General features: G+C 41.2%; 1 protein-coding gene across 2 annotated transcripts in view; it reads right to left on the reverse strand.

Moving 5' to 3' along the window:
- The window catches only part of Aldh7a1 (aldehyde dehydrogenase 7 family member A1), a 39274-nt gene that overhangs the window by 1822 nt on the left and 19316 nt on the right, over nt 1-18136 (reverse strand). Inside the window, exons 8-17 of one of the 2 annotated variants that reach the window (XM_048356435.1) lie at nt 17602-17679; nt 15372-15469; nt 13975-14016; nt 12864-12958; nt 10380-10464; nt 7994-8100; nt 4870-4986; nt 3079-3176; nt 2837-2910; nt 222-297 (exon numbers count right to left, since the gene is read on the reverse strand). In XM_048356435.1, the coding sequence (XP_048212392.1) occupies nt 222-297; nt 2837-2910; nt 3079-3176; nt 4870-4986; nt 7994-8100; nt 10380-10464; nt 12864-12958; nt 13975-14016; nt 15372-15469; nt 17602-17679 (870 nt within the window). Of the gene's footprint in view, nt 1-221; nt 298-2836; nt 2911-3078; nt 3177-4673; nt 4760-4815; nt 4987-7993; nt 8101-10379; nt 10465-12863; nt 12959-13974; nt 14017-15371; nt 15470-17601; nt 17680-18136 lie in introns of those variants that run through there. The other variant, XM_048356436.1, reaches the window with a different exon arrangement.

Raw genomic sequence — 18136 nt, forward strand, 5'->3', positions numbered from 1 at the left:
AAATGGTGGCTCATGCCTGTAATCCAGAGCTCACAATTTTTCTGACTTTGGAGCATTCTGCTGTTCAAACTGTAGTACAAACAGATTATTTAAATAAAAGGAGAGAGCTGTGGAACACAAACTAAAATGAAGTAAAACTGAGCAGAAACAAAACAGCAAGTAGAAGAATGTGACAGCCCACCCCCAGGTGGTAGGCCCACCGTGACCCAAGCCCTCCTCACCAGGTGGAGCGCCTCATGTACTGCTTCCAGGCGTCGCTGCCAGACTCCCTGCCGCCTCCCGTGTGCTTCTCTCCCCCTAGGAAACACAGAGGAAGTGTCTGAAGGCAGGAGCTCGTACTCTCTCGGGCACTTACCTGGTGCGGATGAAGGGAGCAGGAAAGCACCCTACCCACCATTTCCACTAGCTCACAGAAATCTCCACATACCCACACCAAAACACACGGAAACGGGACATGAGAGGAATATAACATGGATGGAGTTATGAGGAAAAGCATCAGGAAACAAAATAAAAATATCTATATAATTAAACTAAAGGATTGTGCATGGGAACCTTGAGACATTGGAAACAGAATTTTATTTTCCTAATGTTTTTCTAAATATTCTTTCTAATATAGATAAATATATATTAAATAGATAATACATATATGCTAAATGTATAACATTTTTTAAATCTCAAGTGTGTTGGGCTTACGCCTATAATCTTAGCTACTTGGGATGCTAAGACGGGAGAACCACAGTCTGAAGTTAGCCAGACCAAAATACAAAACTAAACAATGGCTCAGTGCTTCCACAGCTGCATTCCAGCTACCCAGAATGCTGAAACAGCAGGAACATGATCCAGGCTAGCCAGAGAAAATGAAAGACCCTGTGCTTTATATATATATATCAAAAAGTGCTGGAGCCACGGCTTAACTGGCAGAGCTTAGGAAGTGTCACGGCCTGAGTTCAAACCCAGTACTGCCAAATCATAGTCTCAAGGTCACCTCTGGGAGTGAAGGATAAAGAAAATCTAAGTGGATTGCTTTTCATGACAAGATGTTTTCACAACTCTAAGGAAGTAGAGCCACGCGGATAAAGTGAGCACACATGGGCTAATGTAGAGACTTGTCGGGAGCCTAGCTAGCAGCTAAGCTCATCCTGACCTCTGGCTGTGCCGATGTCGCCAAGATGTCGCGAGCCAAACCTGCACCTAGGTTCATTATCACCTCTGGCTGTGCTGTTACCGCCAGGATATGCTAAAGGCAAAGTCCACAGCCACTGTCCGGAATTGCTTTGTTACCTTGTGTTTACTGTAATCAAATGTTGTAAACTTCAAAGCCTCTTTGTGTTCTGGAATTTTAACAACCCTATGCTATTACCTGGTTCCAAAACTGCATATAAGCTGGGAGTTGAGAATAAACTGTTGCTGCAGTCTTGAGGTTCAACCTTATGGCTGCAGACCTCCTGTACCCCATCTTTGTCTCTTGTCTTTTTTCTCTTGCCTTATTTTTCCTTTTCCTTATCCCTGCCGCCCCTCAGTCAGGATTCCTGCTCCCCTGCCGGCTGGCCCGGCAGGAGACTAAAGGTCCACAAACTCACAGTAGGGCAGAGATGGGGCTGAAAGGGAAACTTCACTTTCTGCAAGGCTTGCACATTGAACGGTGATTATATATCCAAAATAATTAACAGGTCTTTGGATAATTTTTAATAAGTAAACCTTAATATATGCTTGTATAGAAGGCATTTTTAAAAACTTATTTGAAAGTTTAAGCATTAATAACTCATTGCTTATGAAAAGAAAAGAAAATCAGGACCAGAAAAGAAAAATAATTTAGTATTTCATCTACACAAAGATAGTCTGTGGCAGTGTGTTCCAGGATGTGGCAGTGGAGACCTATACTCCCAGTACTCGGAAGACTAAGGCAAAAGGATCATGCGTTTGAGGACAGCCTGGGCTGCAAAGCAAGATATTATCTTAAAAAAGACAAAAAAGGGTGGGGGGGGGGCTGGGAATATGGCCTAGTGGTAGAGTACTTGCCCTGCATACATGAAGCCCTGGGTTCGATTCCTCAATACCACATATATAGAAAAGGCCAGAAGTCGTGCTTTGGCTCAAGAAGTAGAGTGCTAGCCTTGAGCAAAAAGAAGCCAGGGACAGTGCTCAGGCCCTGAGTTCAAGCCTCAGGACTGGCAAAAAAAGAAAGAAAAAAGAAAAAAAAACTGAAAAAAAGGGATATGTTTTGCAACTAAACACAGAATAGTATATGTAAAGTTTTCTGGCTTTGAAGCAGGGGTTCTTTGTTTGGAAGAATGAAATCTTCTCCTGAGAAAAGAATTGCTACATTTCAGGGGTTTCCATATCTTGGATTGAGGATTTCTGCTCTGATGTGATGCCACATTTCAGCAGAACACATAGGACTCTGGCGATAACTTCAAAAGTGGAATTTACATTTTATTATAATCACATACTATCATTTCAGAAAACAAATCCTATTTTGATTTCTTAACAGTTCTTTTAAAAGCTACCACTGCTTGGTGCTTATGGCTTACACCTGTTATTAGAGCTACTCAGTAGGGTGAGATCTCAGGATCTCCATGAGAAGCAGCCCAGGCAGAAAAGTCTGTAACTCTTATCACCAAATAACTAGCAAAAAAAGTCGCAAGAGGTGCTATGAACGAAAAAGTGAAGGGACAGCACCCAGGCCTGGTGTTCAAGCCCCAATGCTGACACAAAAATACACACACCGATAAATACAAACACACACACATACACACATATACACACACTGCAAGTAAATAAATAAAGCAAGCTACTTTCTGGCCAACATGAAAAGAAGCAATGGTTGACTACATACCAAACGCGCCTCCAATCTCAGCCCCACTGGTTGGAATGTTGACATTTACAATGCCGCAGTCAGAACCTTTAGGTCTGTATGGAAGGAGAGGCATGGTGAGAATGATAGGAAATTTTTAAAAATCAAAGTAAATAAAGCCCAAAGACTCTCAATGTTAAAAAGCAAAGCAATTCAATGCTTTCAAAATCCATTCATCACACAAATGCGACCCACATGAATATTTGAAAGAGACAAACTTATACCCAAGCCAGCGGAAGATTCTGCCCAGATCCTTGGTAAAGATGCTACTTGAAAGTCCCTGCTTCACTTCATTATTCCACTCAAATACCTCCTCTTCATTCTAAAGGAACACATCAATAGAAGGCTGTTAGATGTCACAGTGCTCAGGTCAGAGTTCACTGCTGTAACTGGACACTGGGGGCTCACACCTGGAATCTTAACTACTCAAGAGACTAAGACCTGAGAATCATGGTTTAAAGACAGCTCCAGCAGACAAATTAGAGATACTCTTATCTCCAATTATCAAGCAAAATAATAAAAGTGCAGTATTAGAGGGAGAGTCTTGAGCCAATAAGCTAAGGAAGGATACAAAGTCGAGTTCAAGCCCCAGTTTCAGTGCACACGTATGCATGTGCCCACATGCATGTGCATGCACATGCTCACACACACACAAAATTCACTAGCATTAATCTCATTTAATTGATGTAAACCAAGAACCAGTGTTTCAGTTGACTTTGACTAATTTTACTAGTTCTATGTTTCTCTTAGATCATATTTTAATAAGTAAGACATGTAGTGGTTTTGCTTCAATTCTACTTTAAGAAGCAAAGCTTAGTACAGTCTTCCATTCAGGCTACTGCTCTAATGGCTAATGTTTATTCCATTTTTATCCTATACAGCACAATGATCTCTGCATTTAATTAGTCAGTCCCAAAGACACAACATTTATACTCAATCACCAACTCACAGATCTGCCAACTGAAGCCCCAAGAAGCAAATTCATTGGTTCAAGAGCTCAAAATCAAACACACATATCACAAAGCACAAAATGACACTCACGGGTCACACAGATGAAACAGGGAAGACATTCTAAAACATGGTATATATAACATAATGCAATTCCCACAATCATTTACCTGGTCACAATGGCACATTCAAACCTGGATTCAGTTTATGAAGTCTTTAAACTAAAATTTGCTGGCTTGGTCAGAGCCTGTCTCAGGTTAGGAGGATTATCTTGTTAAAGTAACCACAGCCCAATCCCTGATTGTAGACTATAGAAGTATATCCTTAAATTGCCCTTTACCTTCTCATTGTGTATGCGCACAGGACCACAGCCCTCAGGCTGTCCAACTGTCTAGTTCCTTTGTTAAGAGACCCTGCCTCACCAGGCTCCAGTTGCTCACCTGTAATCCTAGCTACTCAGGAGGCTGGGATCTGAGGATCACAGTTCAAAATCAACCCAGGAAGGAAAATCTGTGAGACCCTATTAAACCCCCAAATAGCTAGTAGAAGAGCTGTGGCTCAAGTGGTAGAGTGCCAACCTTAAGTGAGAAGACTAAGGGACACAGAGAGGAGAGAGAGAAAGAGAGAAATACAGGATACAAATGTATACATTCCATAAACACCAATACCAGTCAACTCCCCATCTCAGTTTCCCTGGCAGCCAGCCTGGTATGCTTTTTTTTTTTTTTAAACAATTATAAAGAATTTAATCTTGAGTTTCTATCTCCACTGTCCCATATAACCTGAATAATTAAAATAATTCTGTTTGGTTTTTTTTTCCAAATTTTTATTATCAAACTGATGTACAGAGAGGTTACAGTATGCTTTTTTGAAATACTTTATCTGGTATCTTTAAATGTTTAAATGCTCATGACTTTAAGATGCTTCCCCAAAGGCTAATTAAGTGAAATGTGCCATACTTCATTTCCCCCCAGTCTTACCATTTATTTATTTCAAATTATTATTTATTTCATTACTTACTATTGTTAATTTCAATTTTGGACTGGAGAAACAGGATGGATTTCTACCTTGAATTGGAAGACATAGAGAATGGGAGCAAAAGTCTCCATGTGTACGATGGGTGCGTCATGGGCAAGGCCTGTCACAATGGTGGGCTCCACATAATTTCCAGGGCGGCTCATCACCTCAAAGAAAGAAAGAAAATGAAAGGATTTAGATTTCTAGTAAGTGGAGGACAGATAACACCATCTTTGCTTACATTTCTGAGAAAAAAGAAAAAGTGTTTATATGTTATTTCTTATCTTGAATAAAATCTATCACTTCCTCCTATCGGGTCTAATTTAGTTGATCAGAGAAAAGTAGCAAATAGGAAGAGTTGCAGAGGAGAGTATCCCATGTATCACAACTGACTTCATAAAACCAATGTTACCGGTGCTTTGTTGTGTTGCTGGTACTAAGGTTGAACACAGGGCCTCCTGCATGCTCAGCTGGCTTGCTCACAGGCAGTGTTCAATCACTTCAGCCACAGCTATAGCCTACTTTTTACTGCTTATTTTGGAGACAGAGTCTTGGGAAATTTTCTTCCCAGGCTGGTTTTGAACTTGAATCCTCTAGATCTCAGATTTAACAGGCATGAACTACCAGCACCCAACTGCAAGGAGTTATTTCAAAAATAATTTTAAGGTAGGTACTCTATACCTACTGTGTTATAGATTGAATTTTGTTCCATCTCAAATTCATATGCTGATACCCAAAGGCCCCATATTTGGACACAAGACCTTCCAAGTGGTGACTACAGTCATCAATTCATCAATGAATAAAATCATCAGGGAGAACCTAATCTAACAGGACTGTGTCCCTATTAGAAGTAGAAGGAATTTGGAGAGCTCTCTCTCCTCTCTGAGAAAAGTCATAGAGAACACAGCAATGGTGAGCCATTTATAAGCAAGAAAGACTTCATCAGAAACCAACCCTTAGGCCAGGGGCTGGTATCTCCCACCCATAATCCTTGCTACTCAGGAGGCTGAGATCTGAGAATCAAGGTTCAAGGTTCAGAGCCAGCCCAAGAAAATAAACCCATAAATTCTAATAATCAAATAATCAGAAAAACAACACAAGTGAAAGTGTGGCTGAGTTGCAGAGCAACAGCTATGAGCAAAAAGGCCAAATGAGAGGTCCTGAGTCCAAGCGCTAGTACCAGCAAGAACAAGAAAAAAGGAATGAGGAAGGGAGGTAGGAAGGGGGAAAAGAGAAGGAAGAAGGGAGGGAGAGAGGGAGAGAGAAGTAGGAGGAGGGAAAGAAGAAGGGAGGGAGGGAGAAAGAGGGAGGGAAGTAAGGGAAGGAGGGAGGGAGGGAAACAACCCTCAATCTTGCCAACCTTGATTGTAGATTTCAATCCTCCAGAACTACAAACTTGAAAACACACTTCCACTGTCTAAAGGATCCAGTTTAGGGTATTTTGTTACAAAACCCTTAGCAGATTAATACACATTGTAACAAAGCAAGAACTCCAGAAGGGTTCATTATAGACACTCTCTTAACCAACCTCCATGCAATCAAATTTCTAATTAGTCTCCATGTAACTTCATGACTGATTCTCTTTCTATGACATATCCTGAAGCCACTGCAAGTGGCTCCCAGTGTGGTCCATCTTCTAATGAGAATCTGAAGTTCTGTCTTTCCCTGTGTATGTTTATGAAGAGTCCTTGTATTTAATCTGTTTTTTTGTTTGTTTGTTTTTTTGCCAGTCCTGGAGCTTGAACTCAGGCCCTGCACTTCTTTTGCTCTGGGCTACACTCTACCACTTGAGCCATAGCGCCACTTCCAGCTTTTTCTGTTTATATGGTACTGAAGAATTGAACCCAGGGCTTTATGCATGCTAGGCAAGCCCTCTACCACTAAGCTACATTCCCAACCCCCATGTCTTTATTCTTAATGCAGTGCATGGAGCTGTGTTAGGTATTATAATGGCAAAGGCTGTTTCTATAAAGGTCAAGTTGACTGCATTGGAACAGAATTTTTAAGAGCCTTGTCCAAATAGAATTGAGACTTTAATTTTCAGATTCATTGAATAAAATGAAACTACACTGTGCAGACAGTAAATCACATGAGTAGCTTTTGCACAGATAAAGACAACAAAATTCCAACAATCCACAAAGAAAACATTTTTGCTGTCCATCATAAAAAAAGATTATGAATGGATTAGACACAGAGGCTCATTATCTGTCATGCCAGATATAAAGAAAGGGGAAATAGTGTCAGGGTTTTTAGCCCCCCGTGCTCCCCTGACCCGTGGGATAGACGGGGAAGGCACGCCCTGACCAGAGGAGCCAAGAAAGGAGAAGAGTCAGCAGGCTGCCCACACCCAGCCCTCCCTCACTGGAGGACAATCAGACAGCCTGGGAGTCAAGTCAGCCCAAGATCTCGTTTATTGGGGAAGTACGTGCCACTAATATAAGGCACAGGAGCCAATCAGGTCTAAGATCAGCAGGAAGGGGAGGCATGGGCTGTCCATCAAGGGCGGAAGAGCTGGGGCGTCACAGCCCACAGAACCACCTCTAGGTTATAACCAAAGACACTTGTAGCAGCTGCGCGTTGTTGTTAGGCGTCGCCATCTTAGCCACACGTGGCCCCAAGACTGAGAAACAGGCGGGGCCAGCTAGTTAACTTCCAGGTGTGCCCACAAAATAGGAGGCACACAGTCCAGACTCTCCCAGGCACAAACTCAAGGCTATTGTGAAAAGGACAGGGGGCGTGGCTTAAACAGTAGAGTGTCTGCCTAGCAAGCATGAGACCTGGTTCAAACCTTAGAAAAAAAAAAAGAAGAATCATGAACAAATGCAGTTCTACATTAGCTTAAAATAAAATAGGGCCTATTTTTGTGTTTCCCTGGCCTAACTGCCTGAAATAACCAATAATTAAAGAGTCTGGCAACCCTGAATACAAAGTCTCTTGTGGTACCATGACAAGAAGTCCCTTTTGTACAAAGTCCTGGGAACTCAACTCGAAAGGAACCAAGACTCAGTTTCTTATGTGTCCTCCAGATCTACTACATGCAATTTATGTCATCACTCTTTACAATCTTCCTTCCTCCTTAGAACAGGGCTGAGGAGTTGAAGGTGAGTGGGACCCTTCACCAGTGTTCTGCAGGCTTGCTATGCTGAAGAAGAAGGAACCCAGAGCTCGAGTTACCTTGCCACCATACACCACTGTGCCACCCGCTTTCTTGGCTTCTTCCACAGCTCCAAGAAACATGCTCACTGCCTGCTGGGTATGGAGTGGCCCATAGAGAACCTCCGCTGGGGAGAGAAAATAAAAGTTCTTCATTTTGCACTAAGCAGCAGCACTGAATTATTATAACAGCTTTTCTAATGAACAGGCCAAGCCCTTCCTATACCCGCTCAATTGAGAACAGGAATCAATAACTTGCTTCTATGATGGACCAGATGGAAAATATTTTATGCTTTGCATCACAGATGTATTGTCCATCACAACTACTCAACCCTGCTTTAGTATTTCAAAAGCCATCAGACACTATGAAAATGAGTAGGAGTGGCTTGCAACAGATATAAACAGATGGCAGAGATACAAATACAATGGACTAAATCTGTTTGCTAACCCTGCTTTTGAGCAATGACACCAAACAAAATGCCTCATTAAAAATACAGAATTGGACCAGGCCCTAGTGGCTCCTGTGTGTAATTCTAGCTACTCAGGAGGCTGAGATCTGGAAGATCAAGGTTCAAAGCCAACTCAGGAAGAAAAGTCCTTGAAACTCTATATCTAACCAGCAAAAAAGCTGGTCTGGAGGCATGCTTCAGTGGTAGAGAGTCAGCCATGAACAAGATAGCTGAGCAAGAGTATAAGGCACTGAACTGGAGCTCCAGTAGTAGAAAAAATAAATAAATAAAAACCACGGCAGAATTGATAGAATTGGCTTATTCATTGCAATATCTCCAAAACATCAGTTTCTGGAGCTGCTATGCCATTAAAGAGGGGGCAGTTTAGGAGGGACAGGTAGAAGCTGACTGTGATAGCTGTGAACAAGAACATTAAAGTAACCCCAGGGATGAAGAAGATACAGGTATGCCCCTATGAAGAGAGCCAGCCGTGGGAAGACTGGATGAAGGGCATTCCCATCAGGAAAAAGGTAGGAATGTTCCAAGTACTAAGAGGGTTGAGGAAGCCAGAGCTCAGAGCCAGCAGGCAAGTGGATGTACGTGTAGTAGGAAAGTAGGCTAGGCAGGAGGCAGCAGTAAGATCATGAAGACTGGGAGCAAAAGAGGCAATCAAGGAATCCATGTGAGTTAGTCTCTAATGGCTCATGCCTGTAATCCTAGCTATTAAGGAGGCTGAGATCTGAAGATCGAGTTCTAAGCCAGCCTGGGCAGAAAAGCCTATGAGGCTCTTCTCTCTAATTAATCATTAAAAAAAAAAAGCAGGAAGTGGTGCTGTAGCTCAAGTGGTAGAGTGCTATAGCCTTGGGCAAAAGAAGCTCAGAGACTGCACCCAAACCCTGAGTTCAAGCACCAAAAGTAGCACCAAAAAAATCCACGTGTGAGGAGCCAGGCAATGGTAGCTCTCATGCTTATAATCCTGAGATCTAACAGTCTCAGTTCTAAGCTACTTTGAGCTGGAAGAATCTTGTCTCCAGTTAACCAACAAAAAGTAGGACATGGAGGTATGTCTCAAGTAGTAGAGTAACAGCCTTCAACAAAAAAAACCAAGTTGAAGGCTCTAAGTTCAAGCCTTAGAAGAAGAAGAAGAAGAAGAAGAAGAAGAAGAAGAGGAGGAGGAGGAGGAGGAGGAGGAAAGGGAAAGGGAAAGGGAAAAGGAAAGGGAAAGGGAAAGGGAAAGGGAAAGGGAAAGGAAAAGAAAGAAATTCAGATTTTAGTCAAAATACAACAAGCTGCCACTGGAGTATCCAAAGCAGAAGAATGAACTATCTGGTTATACCTTTAAAACTCTTTTACAAGCAGGAAAGTCTGATCAGTGGCTAGGACAAGGGTCAGAGTGGTAAACATCACCTCATCCAAACAAGCTCTTCCAGAGTCACTCAGGAACACACACCAAGCACTTGGGTCACTCAGGCATCTAGTTTCCTGTTCATTGTGCCACCCTGGACCTCTCAGAAAAGTTAAGTATGTATGTAAACAAACAAATAAATAAATAAGTCCCCAAAGCATAGATCAGAAACACTGTCAAAAAAATAGTACCAAATGAAAACAAGAGGGTTTTTTTCTGTTTTTCTGTTTTTGTTTTCTTTCCTTTTTTGTGACTTTTGTTCATTTATATGTCTTTGGGAGGGTAAGGGGAGGCACAGAAATGGAGCGACAAAGAGTGAACAAATGGAGCAATCTTACTCACTGGCCACTATGTTGAAAATGAACTATACAATTTATGGGAGGGGATGAAAGGGGAAAAAACTAGGAGAGAGCAAGGGAAGGGGTGCCATTGTCCAAAACGAAATGTACGGTTTACTGACTTATATAACTGTAACCCTTCTACATATCACCTTTACTATAATAATTAAAAAAAAATTTAAGCGGTGCCATTGAAAACACAACCTGATACTTACAGTCCCATGGGTTCCCAACACGGATCTGCGCATAGGCCTTTTTAAGTCTGTTTACCACCTCATCATGGATACTTTCGTGTAGAAACTAAGAGAAGAGAGAAACATTCAGAGGAATAGAAAGATTACAGTACAATAGCAAAGAATAGTTTCTGCTAACACTTTACCACTTGAACCAAACCTCCAGCCCAACTTCTTGCCGGTTAATTGGGAATGGAGTATCTTGGACTTTTCTTCATGGGCAGGCTTTGAACCACAATCCTTCAGATCTCAGCCTCCTAGCTAGTTAGGATTGATTATTATAGATACAAGCCACTGGCACCTGAAATTCATTTTCCTAATAGTCCTGATTAATAGTTGTTAGTAATTACTGAAATACTGAAATCTGAAATTAATCCATAATAGAATTTTTTTTCATTATTTAGTTTCTAACTTTAATATGAACTGCAGGAAAACAATTATTCGTCTATGCAGATGTTAGAATAAAACCATATAAACTGTGACACTGATCAAGATCTATTGTATTCAGAACTTGGACTGAAACCTCTTTGTACAATTAAAGATAACTTAAAAAATATAATTTATTTTCAATTTTAAAAAAGCATGTTTATTAGCAAGTTTCCAAGGATCTGCCAGCTATGCTTCACAAATCTCTCATGCCTCTTTTCCTGCAGATATGACATCTTAATTATACCCAGCCCCCCTGCTGTACACGCTGACCCTCTCAGTGAGCACAAGAGAACAGCAGTGGAGTCAGGCAACCCCTGCTGCATCACCAGGATCACTTAGTTTTGGGCTCCATCAGCTTCTCATATGAGCCTGCCATCAAAGGAGACGACTCAAGCCCTCACTCCAGGCACCATGTAACACTAGAGTTTAATAGCCATACACTGTCTATGTTAGTCTGGATTCATCTTTATATGACAAGTGAATTGTCATTTTGAGAACTAGTCATTGAAAGGCCATAACACTGTGATTCTTTTCATTTGTGTCACTAACTATTGCTATGGAAGTCAGTTTGAATAAGGACTAATAGTGTTCTTTACTATTTAGCACTAAATACAAAGCATTTGTTCCACGCCGCAATGGAAAATCAAAGTAGGCTGGAAAAAGCGATGATTGTCTTCCGTGTCATTGCCTATTTTCCATGTAACTGTAGATTAATGTTATTTGTAACTCCTGTTTCTCTTAGCTTGAATATGTTTACTATAATTTAATAGTAATGAACAAAATAAACTGTAAATACTATCATAGCTTAAGTTTCTTTTCCAGAACTTCAATGAACTGTGTAAAAATAAAGACTACAGCCAGGTGCCAGTGTGTAATCCTAGCTACTCTAGAGGCTGAGATCTAATGATCGTGATTTGAATGACTTTATCCAATAACCTAGCAAAATGCTGGAATAGAAGTGTAGCTCAAGTGGCAGAGTACCTAAAAACATGAGCATGAATAAAAACCCAGAGTTCAAGTCATGGAACTAGCAAAAAGACTCTCTTTCTTGGACAGAATGCAGACAAAAATAAATATAGAAAGTATGAGAAAGATAGCCAGGTACTGGTGGTTCACACCTGTAATCCTAGCTACTCAGGAGGCTAAAATCTGAGGATCACAGTTCAAAGCCAGCCCAGGCAAGAAAGTCCATGACACTTTTTCCTTTTCCTTTTTTTTTTTTTTAATGCTCATCCTGGGGCTTGAACCCAGGGCCTAAACACTGTTCTGCCTTTTTCTACATATGTGGCACTGAGGAATCAAACCCAAGGCCGTATTCCCAGCCTCCATAAGATTCTTATCTCCAATTAACCATTCAAAAACTGGAAGTGGTGCTGTTGGTTCAAAGTGGTAGAGTGCTAACCTTGAGATGAAGAGCTCTGGAATAACGCCCAGGCTCACTCTAATTTAGATTTATGAGTTTAGATTAACAATTTATGATTTTGATTTGAGGGCCAGATGTTCCTCATCCCTGCTATGTGATCATGGACTTTTGCCTACATATTATTGTAGAGAAAAAGACTGAAAAAGACGTCACAATCCCAGTCCAATTTCAACTGCTGGACTCATATATCCCTGAGACCACCACTAGCTTACACTGGGAAAAGGCCAAGTCTCTAGTTGACTTATATATACAAAAGAGAGAGTTGCTGGACTACATATTTGCAAATCATGTCTAGGGGATATATTTTTCTAGCAGTTCCTCTATGATACCTAACCAACAGAAGATATTATAACATAATGTATAAAAAGCAAGATCAGGGGCTGGGAATATGACCTAGTAGTAGAGTGCTTGCATCATATACATGAAGCCCTGGGTTCAATTCCTCAGCACCACATAAACAGGAAAAGCTGGAAGTGGTGCTGTGGCTCAAGTGGTAGAGTGCTAGCCTTGGGCAAAAAGAAGTCAGGGACAGTGTCAGGCCCAGAATTCAAGCCCCAAGACTGCCTCCCCCCCAAAAAAAGTAAGACTGAAAAGAACCAAAATAGAACACTCACCAATCGTCTTGTAGTGGTACACCTCTGGCCAGCTGTTCCCACGGCAGCAAAGAGGGCAGATGGAACAACTAAACTGAGGTCTGCGTCCTCAAAAGCTAAGAACACAAACATGCATCAGTGTGACAATGCAGGCAGTGATGTATCAACTAATTGGTACCATGCGATATCTTTAGAAAACAAAAGTACAGCCTGGGAGTGTAGCTTAGTGGTAGAGAGCTTGCCTAGCATGCATGAAGCCCTGGGTTCAATTTCTCAGCACCACATACACAGAAAAAGCCAGAAGTTGTGCTCTGGCTGAAGTGGTAGAGTGCAAGCCTTGAGCAAAAAGAAGCCAGGGACAGTGCTTAGGCCCTGAGTTCAAAGCCCCAGCTGGCAAAAAAGAAAAAGAAAAGTACATCAACACTAGCATTTAAAGTACGCATGTCCAGCCAGGTGTCAGTGGTCATAACCGTAATCCCAGATACTCAGAAAGCTGAGTTCTAAGAATCTCAGTTCAAAGCCAATCCAGGCAGAAAAGTTCATTAAACTTTATTTTACTCTAATTAAATAGCAAAAAAGCCAAAAGTGGAAGTATGGCTCAAGTGAAAGAGCATCAACCTTGAGCAAAAAAGCCAACTGAGAATACAGAGTTCAACCCTTAGCAGGTGAACAAAAAATAAATAAGAAAAAGAAAAAAGAAGGAAATCTTCAAACCCACAGATTAAATAGCAAAACAATGCCTTAACGCCATAAAAATGCTTAACATTCCATTAAAGATGAACCAGTGTTTCTGAAAGCAATCTTCAAGTTAAATAAATCACTGCTACTTTAGAAAAACTAGTGTGTAGCCAGTTTTAAGAAAACAAGGTAAGAAAAAAATGAAAGATGGCAGTATTTTGCACTACTACAGATGATCAGACTCATGTACAAGTTCTAGACCCCAGGTAGCATTTTCCAAACACAAATTTTCTTCCTTTATATCTCTGCCATTCAACGCAAGCCTATGTCCCATCTCCTAAGCAAAATTCCTGAATGTGGAAATTAAGTGCTAGGCCCACATAACAGACAGTATGTTCAAGATGGCAGTGACAGACATATTAAACGAACACAAAGCAAAATAGGGCTGCCTTACCAATTATTGCATTATTTCCTCCAAGTTCTAACAAACTCTTCCCTTAAGGAAAAACATAAATATAAGTTAATTCCCTTATTAGTATACTTATACTGTCACTATCTCAACATTTAAATTTTTTCTGATTATTAAAGTAGCACAACTATTGTATCAACATGAAATTTACTGATTTTGATACCTGTACCCTGAGAAAATGAGAAACAGTTTTTATGAAATACACCCCAATATGTAGAGGTAAAGGGACACATCTTCCATTGCCACAAAATTCAACAATAACATACATATACTGTGTTTGCATAAGTATTTCTAGAGAGGGAAAAAGATAAATGGGGGAAATGCAAGCAGCTAATAAATCTGATGAAAGCATGTAAAGAATTCCTTATGCTAGGCATAACTTTAAGGTACAGTATAAACAGGGGAGGACTGCAATAGTGTAACTCCTTCAAATAACTTACATGTTAACAAAATCAATACCAGGAGCTAGAACATGTGTTGTCAGGAGGAGAGGAGGTAAAGGGGAGGCAGGGAGGGAGGAAGAAGGGAAGGGGGGTGCAAATGCAGTCATAATATTAAAAATATTAAAAATATACATGTGAATATTAAAAATATACATGTGAAAATGGAACTGGGTAAATTAAAGAGAGGGGTTGGGTTGGAAGAGATGGAGCAGAACGATGGAAGTGGTCACACTGATCAACATGCACTGTACTCATAATCTGATAAGCTGAACTGAAACCCTTTTGTATAACTACACAATTTTTAAATTATGTTAAAAATTTATTTTTAAAAATAGGCCACCCACTGCAGAAACTGATAGTGAATTCCCTCAAAAACAAAATAAATGAACACAGAATTTCCTATGAATTTAGCAATTCCACTGATGGGTATGAAACAAATTCTTACATGATCCTATCATCCTTTACTGGAGAGAAAAGGGACCTCCTACTTAAAAGAGTCCCCTGTTTGATAGGAGTCCCCTACTTAAGAGACTTCCTTAATATTTGATCACGAACAACCATGCACTTTTCTTTTACTTAAACATTTAAGTAAATAAAGCACTATCTCCATGGAAATGGGTCAAGGAAAGAAACACAAAAGACAAGGTTTAGATTTCTCAGCCTACTTGTGAGTACAATCTTCATTACAAGTGTTGGGCTGGGAATATGGCCTAGTGGTAAAGTGCTTGCCTTGTATACATGAAGCTCTGGGTTCAATTCCTCAGCACCACATATATAGAAAAAAGCTGGAAGTGGCGCTGTGTCTCAAGAGGTAGAGTGCTAGCCTTGAGCAAAAAAAAAAAAAAGAAGCCAGGGACAGTGCTCAGGCCCTGAGTTCAAGCCCCAGGACTGGCAACAAGAACAAAACAAATTAAAGATATTACAAGTGTTAACACTTACCAAACCTCTCCTGAACCATCAGGGCCACCTGCTTCCCAACCTGTGTGCTCCCTGTGAAGGACAGAAGGCTCACACGCTCGTCCTTGGCCATTGCTGTGCTGCAGGGGATAGACATGGTCACCCAGGCAGTACCAGAGCAACAGCAAGAAAGCACGGAAGGGGTTCTTACAAGACAGTCAAGGCTATATGGAAGTCCAACCAAGGAAACTCAAGGTAAAGCCTTGAAAATTGAGTCACCTTGAAACAAGTAGATTCACACAGGAAAACAAGCCAACCTGTGTGTTATCAGCCAAAGAAGTTTTTTCCTGGACAGAAGGGGGTGACAGGATGTTACAGTCCTGGTGAGCACTTGGGGGATTTTTGGTACCTAGTATATGATTGATCTAAAAATTAAAAACACAGACGTCTAGGGGGAAATAGCCTAGCATATCCCTTAAAGGAGCTGACTTATAAAGGTTATTCCAGAATTTCCAGTTACTTCTAAGGAATGAAGATCAGACATTACTGATTTGTTCCTGGCTCAGGGCCTCAAGGGCTTCATTGGGAGCCCAGCAGGGAAGTCCCAGCATTAGTCTAATGCGGGTCTGGACAGCTTGATTAACTTCCCCAGGTTCAACACACATCAAGTGGGATGCTGCTCAGTGCAGGAAATTCCTGAGCAGTTCCAAGGCCAACATCTAGGACCAAAAGCCCAGAGGGCCAGAACAGAGCAAGTCAGAGAAAACAATGCTCATGTTTTAGTGACATTTAGAAAACACCTCCCTGTGGGCTGTGCAGATGGGAGTTGTTTCTAATAGATTCTCAGCTATAAAAATAAGAGACTAGCTGATTGCTCCTTTTTCAGACCGCCCAATAAGTACAGTTGTACGGTGAAGTGTTGGGATGAAACTATCACCTTAGCAATCCTAGTATGGTTGTAAGACCTAACTGCTAAGAAACCTCACCAAGCCAAAGTCTAGGCCAATTAAAAACCAGCTCGACGTACACTCAAATTCAGAACAAGTATGACCAGCCCCAGCTTACAGAGGCTATGACACTATGTTCCATAAACCAAGCAGGCACGCAAGGCCCCTAGACAATGGTTCCGTTTATAACTGTAACCTCTCTGTACATCACCTTTATGAAAAAAAATACTTAAAAAAAAAAAGTGTCTCAGCCAGGCAAATTCACAAAGACTAAGTCCATCAGTGGTTCCAGAGACTGGGAGAAAAGGATAGTGGGAAATCATTCCTGGTGGTATGGGATTTCTTTCCTGAGTAACATCGAGAGTAAGAGTGATGATGGTTGTGCAACTATCAACTATGTATTAAAGATTATAAAGATTTATTGACATAGCTAAGATATAAAGATCAATAAGTAGGGTGCGGGTATATAGCACACTGATAGAGCACTATGGCCTAGGTCCAATCCTCAGTACCAAAAATAAATGTTTGCCAAAACACATTACAGTAATTTCATACTTTAAAAAGGAGAATTTTATAGTATGTGGGTCCAATGGCAGTTAAAAAGAATTTTTTAAGTCAGGTGCCAGTCAGGCGCATGGAACCCTAACTACTAAGGAGGCTGAGATCTGAGGATCGCAGTTCAAACCAGTCGGGGAAGGAAAGTCCATGAGACTCCAATTAATGACAGAAAAAAAAAAAACAAGGAAAAACAAAACAAAACCAGAAATTGAGCTGTGGCTTAAGTGGTAGAGCTCTGGCCTTGAGCACAAAAGCTCAGGGACAACGCAATGCCCAGGCTCAGAGTTCAAGCCCCAGGGCCAACAACAAAAAAGAAAACAGGCTATGTTCCAGGGCTCCCTTTTCTGGTCCACTGAGAAACTCAGACAACAGGCTAGTTCCTCAGAAAGAAGTGTGATCCCAGACTATAAATCCAGCACTCTGCTTTTGTCTACAAGCACCTTCAGAAATCAAGTGCCAGGAAGTCATGAATAGCAGTTTGTAACTTCAGAATATAAACATCTTACAGCTGGAGATGTAGCTCTGCATAGAGCATTTACCTAGCATGTACCACCTAAATAGCCCTTATAAACAGTAGCAAATAAAACAAGTATTCCTCCTCCAATAGAGGCCACACACTGCTAAAGCAGGAACTTGAGGTGCATAACAGAGCTATTCACGAGACCATCTCATTTCCTTAGTGGCTCTCATTTTGTCACATGGTAAAGGTGGTTTCTGCTCATCCACCTGAGTTTCTTCAGCTGAGCTATTCTCCACTGTCCACCTACCCGATATCTGCTCCACCACATGTCAAGGAACAAATTGCACCCGGCAGATTGTTGTCCTCCAGAACCTTGGCCACTATCCTAAGAATGGAAAGGCAGTTACTAAGTAAGGCAGTCATTTAGTGCTTGAAGACCTTTCAAAGGTAAACTCCATGGGCTGAATGTGTAGTTCAGTGGTTAGAGTGCCTGCCTAGCCAAGTTCAAAAGCTCTAGGTTCAAACTTCAGAGTCACCGATAAGCAAATAAGTAGATTTCAACTACCTAACCTTTTCCAACTTCCTCTCATATTTTTCAAATATTTTCTTGCAATAAACACAGAAACACAATAGGTAGAAATATTTTGGTTTTTTTTCCTTTTTTTTTTTTTTTTGGCCAGTCCTGGGCCTTGGACTCAGGGCCTGAGCACTGTCCCTGGCTTCCTTTTGCTCAAGGCTAGCACTCTGCCACTTGAGCCACAGCGCCACTTCTGGCCATTTTCTGTATATGTGGTGCTGGGGAATCGAACCCAGGGCCTCATGTATACGAGGCAAGCTCTCTT

The sequence above is a fragment of the Perognathus longimembris genome, chromosome 11 (assembly GCF_023159225.1).
Source record: "Perognathus longimembris pacificus isolate PPM17 chromosome 11, ASM2315922v1, whole genome shotgun sequence".
In the NCBI taxonomy this organism is placed as follows: domain Eukaryota; kingdom Metazoa; phylum Chordata; class Mammalia; order Rodentia; family Heteromyidae; genus Perognathus; species Perognathus longimembris.